Below are 8521 nucleotides of genomic sequence, written 5' to 3'. Positions count from 1 at the left end.
TAATTTTACGAAATTAAATATTAAAAATTAAAATGAATTTTTTTTATTGAAACCTTCTAATTTAAAAAAATGACAAAAAATAAAAATATTTAAATAAATATTAAAAATTCAATTTTTACTTTATATACCTAACAATTCATTAACTAATAATAAATTCTCAAATAAAATCTAATATCGTAACAGATTAGTCCTGTCTGTTGGATTAAGAGATACGTAAAAATCCCAAAATAACACACAACCATGGCATCTTTAGTTCATAAGAAATTGAACCTGAATTGCAGAGTCACAATCTTGAAAGAGAGAGGCGAGGTTAACGAGTCCCTGGGTTTTGGTATATCCTTTGATTTCTTGATTGTGCTTCCCTCTTTCATCTTCCACACTCCGCCACCATAATACTACACAGATTCATTCCTCTTCCTTCACCATCACCGACCATTTTCCCATCATCATTACATACACACTTACGCTTTTTCAACTTTCAAAACCACCAACCATATGATTCACATGCTTATTATTTTTTATTTTTAGTTTAATTCTATTATTATGGTTTCCACCTCATAATTCCAACTCTTCCTCTTCTCTTTCTTCTTCTATTGTTACAAAATCGATCAAAGTCTCTTTCTTTGACTCATTCATTTGGTTCTCGTTAAGCAATGGTTTCTTTGTCAACAAACCCCTTCTTTTCTCTAACCACCCAAAACGCTGCGTCTCGTTCTTCTTCTTCTTCTTCTTCTTCGTTGTATTCGAGATTCGCGGCTTCAACCAAGTTCAATTCTTTCCACGCAAATAATAAAGATCATAGAAAGGTTGTTTGTGCTTGCGTCGCTCCTCCAACGAACTTCAAGAGCGAAGACTCTTCCGCCCTCAGATTCAATGTAATTATTATTCATCATTCTTCTTATCATTGCGATTTTCCAATTTTGTTTTTTTCTTCTTTCAATTTTTCCTTTGTGTTTGAGTTGTGTGTTAGATTCTGGGGATTGTGGTTGACAAGTAGCTAAAAAGTTTTGATCTTTGTAAAATATTTCACGTGGGAGTTGTTGACGTCAACGTGGTGGTTGTTGTTGATGGTGTCTAGGGTTCATCGAAATCGGAGCAATTGAGCACACTTCGGGAACAAGATGGTGACTCTGATGTTCTTATTGAGTGTAGAGACGTCTACAAGTCATTTGGGGAAAAGAAAATCCTCAATGGTGTTAGCTTCAAGGTGATTCATTGTTTATACTTGCGTAAATATGATCCTTTTGCATATTTTTTTCGTTTTGATCTCTTACTTTGTTGTTCTGCTTGTTTTTGTGATGTTTTTTATGAAAATGAAATGAAATAATGAATGAGTTTTAGAGTATTTCAAGGCATATTTTTTATGACAGCTATTGCCAAGCTTTGGAAAGTGGGATTAGTTGGTTACTCGGATTAGAGTTTCTTCTTGGTTATCTGTGAAAGCAAAGTTTCTTTTATAACTTAATTTGGATCAATGCCTTTCTTATGAAAATTAGCTATTCCTCCACATCTCTCAAGGAAAGTTAGCTATTCTAGAATTGGAGGATTCAATTGATTTGGAGCTCACTAATTTTATTTTATGTTTTTTCCCCTTTACATTACAAATAGATTAGACATGGGGAAGCAGTTGGAATAATCGGTCCTTCTGGGACTGGAAAATCCACAGTTTTAAAGATTATTGCAGGATTACTTATTCCAGATAAGGTAAGTAGTTGATTGTGATGTTGATCTTGATGTCAATTTGAAATGCCTGAGTTCTACTTGTTGAATCTTATTGTTGTTAAACAAACAGGGTGAGGTTTATATTCGAGGTAGAAAGAGAGTTGGTCTGGTAAGCGATGATGAGCTACATGGTCTTCGCATTGGATTAGTAAGTTTTTGAGTGATCAGCAACCTGCTCATTTTAAGTTCTATTAATTTCCCTTTGTAATGGAATTTATTTATTGGTTTACAGGTGTTCCAAAGTGCAGCACTTTTTGATTCTTTGACTGTCCGTGAAAATGTTGGTTTTCTCTTGTAAGATGCAACCTTCATTGCCTTTGAAATATTGATTCCATTTAATCTTGTCTAAATGATGGATTTGTCTTGTTTGTTTCTGATGTGTTTGTTTTTCAGGTATGAACACTCAAGCATGCCTGAAGACCAGATATCAGAGGTTGTCAAGGAAACCTTGGCTGCTGTTGGATTGAAGGTATTCATCATAAACATGGTTACTGTTAATTTTAGGCATTACCAATGCGGTTAAGATTAGCAAAGTATACCTTTTCTTTTTGGTGTTAAGAAAGTTTTTTCCATATACATGCGGCTAGAATGCATGATCACTTTCTCTTTTCTTACTTTTTTAGGGAGTTGAGAATCGGTTGCCTTCTGAGTTATCAGGTGGAATGAAAAAACGAGTTGCTTTAGCTCGATCTATTATTTATGACAATTCAAAGGATTCAATTGAGCCTGAGGTACAATATAGCTTTTAGAATACAACTTCCCTTTTCTCTCTTAAGTCCCCCATCTTTGCCCAGATTTGCAAATATTTGCTGGTATTTCCAAGTTCTTAATTAATATTTGAAATGTCTACTACTAGGTATGATTGACCGATTTTCTTTAGATATGGGTTCACCTAGAAATTCAAGAACCATAAAACGACATCCGTTGCATTTTGGATTTACTAAAATTGTCTTTGATATCAGCATGTATGAAACCATATGTAATCCAGTAGGTCAGTGACTCTGGCTTCAATTTGGAGTGAAAAAGTTATTTCCTTGTAATGTTCTCTTGATTGGACCTCCAATGGAATTTGGAATAGTGGGGCTATGTGATGACTTCATTGTCAATCCATCTTTTGGTTTTTCTTTCTTTCTTGATTTTTTTTATTCTTGGATTCGTTATAAACCATATGATGAATTTGGATAGTAAATTCTCACGATGGTCATCTGAGGTTTTCTCTGATGCAATAATCCAATAATTCTGATGGTTTGATTGCAATCTTGTAAAAAAGTTATCTCTGTTCCACTCTAGGGTAGACAATGTGAAATCTATAGCAAAGATAAGCTGGGTTCCTGTTGCATTTTTTTGTCTGTACAAACACATTGTAGCCGTTTCTCTGTTAATGGCTTTACCTAGGATTTCTGGTATTGACTCACTTAAAGCGATAGAGATATTGTTTTGAAGAGTTTCTGTTCTATACTGATCCTCTTCTCGTCTTCTAGTTACTTTACGTTGCTAAAACTAGATGATTTTCAGCTATGTAGTGTGACAATAATCTTTTTTGACTCCGGTTATACTTATTGAGTTCTTATCTGATCCAGAATTACTTGTTATGTATTTTCTATCAAAGAGAGAATGTGATTTTAAGCTAACGCATCACTTTCTTCTACACCACTTAATTTTTCCTCCAAACCTTATTTTCTTCTGTTTATAAACGGTGTTTTGTGCTTCTGTAAAGGTTCTCTTATATGATGAACCAACTGCTGGACTAGATCCCATTGCATCAACTGTTGTTGAGGATCTAATTCGTTCAGTGCACATAAAAGGACAAGATGCACGTGGGAAACCCGGGAACATTGCATCATATGTGGTCGTCACTCACCAACATAGTACCATTAAAAGAGCCATTGACAGGTAAGCATTTTTTTCATAATGCTGCATGTCTAGTCTTCTTCCCATTCCCTCAAGTCACGTAATTTTGCTGGGATTGACAAACACATATCTGAGAAGCTACTGCATAATTTAGGTTGGTGTTTCTACACAAGGGAAAGATTGTTTGGGAAGGAATGACTCATGAATTTACAACATCAACAAATCCAATTGTTCAACAGGTAAGTGAACACAAATTGAGTTGTTTAAGAATTCGGAGTCTAGGGGCTATAAATATGTAGGGAATTGTACCATAGTTTATTATGTCAAAGTACGTTTCTTTCGTGAAATTTTCTTGATCAGATTCGTATCATTATACAATCACTTTTCTGGAGACCCTTCTTTACTTTTGTGATTATCTATCGAAGTCCTGATTTTTGTGGGTCTTAAGTTTATATGCTATATGTTTCCACATTAATAAAAAGCATGGGCACAATCTGAAATGGAAATCAAAAAAATATTTTCTGATCATTCAAACAAACTAATTTGCAATAGTTCATTCAGTTATGGTACATGTTTAGTAATTAGTATGGAAACAATACATGTTGACTAGGCATCTCTTGCCTTTGTCCGAGTTTAAGGGAAGCTGAAAGCAGATCACAGTCTTGGACAAGAACCAGAAAAACATAAGAATAATAGGATTAGAAACAGAAACATGTATATACACTAGGCTGAAGGAGCCTCAAAGGATTACATTATATCAAGAGAAATCGAAGTTTGATAAGACCATTGAGGTGGCTTAGATCTCGGACGATTTGACTAAATTAAGTCCCTTTTATTTATTTATTTGGCCTTTTTGAGTTTATCACAGGACTGCATATTGCAGGCAAGCTTAAATTTTATAATGTGAATAACTTAGACTTTGTTTTCAACCCCCTTTTTTATCTTTTTCTGTTATTGCAGTTTGCATCTGGGAGCCTGGAGGGTCCTATCAAATACTAGAACATTAATGATGGTAGAGTAGCTGAAATGGGTTTATGGCTGATCTTGGCTACCCCTGATTGTGCAGATAAGAATGGAAAATGGATATAGCTTTCAACTGACAACTTATGTGAGAGCAGTAAAAGAATTGTGCGGGGTTTGTCAGGGTTTTGGTAGTAATTTCCAATCTAACCTCAATTTTAAAACTTGGATTGGAAGCTAGGAAGAACAGCATAAATTGTTGCTGGCTATTGAAATCATATTAAACTTGCTAATGGTAGTAATATTTAGTAGATTTTAGAACAAGAGGACTGGTAGAATTCAATGTATTATTACATAGTTCTATATTTAATTTTTGATGTGTTACCACTTGATTGTAAACTATTCATTATTGTAGTCAAAATAAATCTGCTTCATGATTTTATATTCCCTCTGAACAAGGCGGCAAGCAACTCAATGAGCAATTTGAATTATTGCTTTATATATTAGTTCGTTTTTTGTTTGGTCAATCACAATCCCTGATCCTCGATCAGATTAATAGTAGATATTACTCTTGTTTTTTCTTTCTCTCTTATTCATCATCTTTTGGATCGGGTTGATAAAAAGATTGGTACCTTACTTGCTATTTAAGCCTGGAGAACACACAATTGAATTTTGTCTAAACTTACCGCTTCTAACTGCGCCAATTTGCAGTTTAGTGTAAGCAATACCATAATCAAGGCAGGTTTTTAGTTCTCCAACTAGTAAAACTGCAATTTCATGCCTACAGTCATATTTTCATCATTGCTGCACTAGACAAACAAGCATTTTATCATGCTGACCCTACTTCAATTATACATAACATTATATCTGAGTGGAGATGTTAATTAATCCTAAAATAACCAGTTTCAGCTAAAAAAGAACCATTCAATGATCTAAGATCACTTCACCTATCAAACTTTCACGATATACATACATTCTTTTCCAGCTGAATAATGCAGGACTATTCTATCTTCACTCCTTTACTAAAAAAGATCAATGAGGCAAAGGCATAAGAGTTGTTTATACCTTTTGTGATTCACATCATGACCAAAGTCCTGTCATTTCTGGACAGTAGTTCAGTAAATGATTAGCAGATATCACAGGATGTGTTTCATCTCTTGTAACAAGACAGTTACCACATTACAAAAATGGAATTTACAGGTTAACGTTTATCACTCTCACAAGCACTAAATCAAACTTTTGTCCGGAGAATGTAGTTTCTTGCTCTAGTAGAACAAAACAAAACGACAACACCAACATCGAAACTAATAAAGGCGCTAATAAAGAAAATTCCAACAGAAATCGGTCCATCCATTCTATCTTCCCCAAAAAAACTGCCTTGCTCTGATGAAACCCTTCCATCCTCACATCCGCCACCAGAAGATTCCAAGCATAAGTCTGGATTTCCAGCAAATGCTCCGGGAAATCTCCCATACCCTTGCTTCTGGGGAACAGATCCTGAGAAACAGTTGTAAGACAGATTCAAGGTGTCCAGACCTTGAAGGCTAGAAATGTTTCCTGGGATATGCCCCGACAACGAATTATGAGACAGATCTAATGCTTTCAAGCTCTGCATTTTCTGCAAACCCGGAAGCTGCCCATCAAGAAAGTTGGATGATAAATTTAGATATTGTAGGCCAGCTAGGCCAAATAAGCCCCTTGGAATCTCCCCATGTAGCAAGTTGTTTGATAGATCGATTCCAACCATTGAGGAAAGATTATAAGTGAAACTGGATTGATTGTTATCGGAAACAATAACGGATACTCTCAGCTGAACATTTCTTGTTGCACCCGTTGGCTCTTTAACAGTTAAGTCTCTGCTGTTAAACAATGAACTACCCTTAACATTAACATCAGGTATGAAGCCAGAGAACTTGTTGTGTGAGAAATCCATCATTTCTATTGCTTGAAATGTGAACAACCAACTAGGCAAAGTTCCACTGAATTTGTTCTGAGCTAGAGACAGATACCTGAGGTTTGTCCATTTGGTTATTGCATCATTCAAGGATCCAGAAAGATCATTAGAACTAAAATCAACAATCTCCAAAGATTTACATCCAGCCAAAGTGAGTGGAATGTCCCCTGAGAACCTGTTATTGCTTATGTCCAGTATCTTCAAGCTATCCAGTGCATCAAACTCCGGTTGAATCACGCCAGAAAGATTGTTATTATTAAGTATGAGGGCAAGCAGCTGGAAGCACCCAACAATATTAAGCGGAATAGTGCCAGATAGTGAGTTGTGTGAGAGATCAATGACTTCAAGGTAAGTCAAATTTCCAATCCTAGCAGGAATTTCTCCGGACAGAAGGTTGTGAGATAAGAACAAAGCCTGCAAGCTTTTCAATTCTGTAATTTTCAAAGGAATTTCACCAGAGAATTGATTGTGTGAAAGGTCAAGAAGAACCAGGCCCTGTTTTTCTGTCGTCTCCGCAATTTTACCTGGAATAGGACCACTCAGACCATTATTACTCAAGTCCAAAACCAGGAGCTTCTCCGAGAACACTAGTCTTGGAGATATTCTATACTTTAAGTGGTTCCCTGATAGGTTCAGATGACTCAAAACTTCAAGTGATGCAATACAGGCAGGTATTCCTCCCACAATTGAATTGTTTGACAGATTCAATACAGTTAGAGACTTAATCGCAGCCGAAAAGCAAGGCAAAGTACCCGAAAACCGATTCGAAGCCAGATTAAGCAAAACCAGTGGCTGGTGAAAATCAACCAGATTTCCAGAGAGCAAATTATTCTCAAGGTCCAAATAATTAAGGGACTTCAAGTAAACCAAGCTATCAGGTATCATCCCATTGAATGAGCAGAAACCAAGCTGCAATCTCTCCAAATAAGCAGAGAAATTACCAATCCAACCAGGAATTGGCCCTCCCAAATCAGGGTTCCCACTCAGAACAAGCTCAGTAAGTTGCTTAAGCCTCACGAAGGAATCTGGCACCCCACCATGGAACCGGTTGTGACTGAGATCAACGGTTCGAAGACCAAGCAAGTTCCCAAAACATACAGGTAGAGGGCATGTGAAGTTATTGTGTGAAAAATCCACCTTTTCAAGGTATGAAAGGTTACAAAAACTCGGGTGGATTTGGCCTGACAAGTTCATACTTGTGAGGTTAACCAAAAGAACATGGCCAGTGTTGTCACAGGTGATTCCATTCCAATTAGTGCAGTTATTGTTGGAGCTACCCCAACTGGACAAAACCTGGTCAGGGTCTTGAATCCATGACTTGAAGCACAAAAGTGAAACTTTGTCTTGTGGGTGAATATCAATTGAGTGACAAGTGGTTGAACACAGAAGAAAAATCATACACAAGAGTGTGAGTGGATGCAAAAAACAATGGTGGGATGTGAAGGAAAAAAAGGAGGAAATAGCATAACCCCATGTGTGTCCCATTGTAAAGTTGCAATCTTTAGGAATGGAAACAAGAGTTCTAAACAGAAACAAGGTGTAAAAACATGAACTTGAAGGCAACAACTTGAAGAATAGAATGAAAAAACAGAAAAGTAGAGAGAAAGAGAGAAGATTGAAAAAGAAGGAAGAAACTTACATTGGTGTTTGTGTGTTGTGTTGGGTGGTGCTGCAATGAGGAAAAGTGGTGGTGCCTAATTCCACAGCAAAGGGAGGGTTTAGATTAGATTAGATCAAAGAAAGAAAAATAAAGTGGCTTTTTTTTCTTGCCGTGCTTCCTTCATCTGCATCAGCATTACCCTTTTCTTTTTTATATTTTCCCCATTCACTTGCAGTTGCAGATGTGGCATATGTTCCTGTTCTGAGTGTTACTGCCACTGCTCCCGCTATATTCCTCTTCACTGTTTTTTTTTATTATTTTATTTTAGACAGCAATTTAAGAGTTAAATTTAAATTTTAGCTAGCATTGACTCAGGTCCTAATTCAAAATTAAATTTAATTTTAGTGTACTCTAGTTGTAAAAACTAAAAAGTG

At 36.2% G+C, this 8521-nt stretch overlaps 2 protein-coding genes and 1 non-coding gene across 5 annotated transcripts; 2 read left to right on the top strand and 1 right to left on the bottom strand.

Moving 5' to 3' along the window:
• The first annotated feature begins 238 nt into the window (after positions 1-238).
• Positions 239-4819, top strand: LOC107486109 (protein TRIGALACTOSYLDIACYLGLYCEROL 3, chloroplastic). 2 transcript variants are annotated; one of them, XM_016106661.3, is made up of 10 exons: positions 241-875; positions 1079-1207; positions 1609-1704; positions 1793-1870; positions 1955-2016; positions 2116-2191; positions 2346-2453; positions 3440-3615; positions 3728-3812; positions 4534-4819. In XM_016106661.3, exons 1-10 carry the CDS (start codon positions 654-656, stop codon positions 4570-4572), a joined length of 1071 nt encoding a protein of 356 aa, XP_015962147.1. In that variant the 5' UTR covers positions 241-653; the 3' UTR covers positions 4573-4819. The 2 variants fall into 2 exon arrangements, with proteins under 2 accessions (XP_020996689.1, XP_015962147.1); XM_021141030.2 differs by lacking the exon at positions 2346-2453 and having other exon boundaries at positions 239-875.
• Positions 2884-2970, top strand: LOC127746904 (small nucleolar RNA Z161/Z228). Its single transcript, XR_008008716.1, has one exon. It is a non-coding gene; the product is annotated as a small nucleolar RNA Z161/Z228 (small nucleolar RNA).
• Positions 4820-5569: 750 nt separating the features above from the next.
• On the bottom strand, positions 5570-8314 carry LOC107486108 (receptor-like protein CLAVATA2). Of its 2 annotated transcripts, none has more exons than XM_052261121.1 (2): positions 8127-8314; positions 5570-8009 (listed from the first exon to the last, which is right to left on the bottom strand). In XM_052261121.1, the coding sequence occupies exon 2, from the start codon at positions 7970-7972 to the stop codon at positions 5765-5767; it is 2208 nt and encodes a 735-aa protein (XP_052117081.1). In that variant the 5' UTR covers positions 7973-8009; positions 8127-8314; the 3' UTR covers positions 5570-5764. The 2 variants fall into 2 exon arrangements, with proteins under 2 accessions (XP_052117081.1, XP_020996688.1); XM_021141029.2 differs by having other exon boundaries at positions 5570-7830; positions 8127-8313.
• Positions 8315-8521: the final 207 nt, after the last annotated feature.

The sequence above is a fragment of the Arachis duranensis genome, chromosome 4, assembly GCF_000817695.3.
Source record: "Arachis duranensis cultivar V14167 chromosome 4, aradu.V14167.gnm2.J7QH, whole genome shotgun sequence".
NCBI classification, from domain to species: domain Eukaryota; kingdom Viridiplantae; phylum Streptophyta; class Magnoliopsida; order Fabales; family Fabaceae; genus Arachis; species Arachis duranensis.
The sequence above is the reverse complement of the archived record's forward strand: the minus strand, read 5'-3'. Positions and strand labels throughout refer to the sequence as shown.

Coding starts and splice junctions, on each gene's coding strand:
- LOC107486109 (XM_016106661.3), top strand. CDS start 654: ATGGTTTCTTTGTCAACAAACCCCTTCTTTTCTCTAACCACCCAAAAC. Junction 2,454..3,439: donor AGGATTCAATTGAGCCTGAG/GTACAATATAGC, acceptor GCTTCTGTAAAG/GTTCTCTTATATGATGAACC. Junction 3,813..4,533: donor CAAATCCAATTGTTCAACAG/GTAAGTGAACAC, acceptor CTGTTATTGCAG/TTTGCATCTGGGAGCCTGGA.
- LOC107486108 (XM_052261121.1), bottom strand. CDS start 7,972: ATGGGACACACATGGGGTTATGCTATTTCCTCCTTTTTTTCCTTCACA.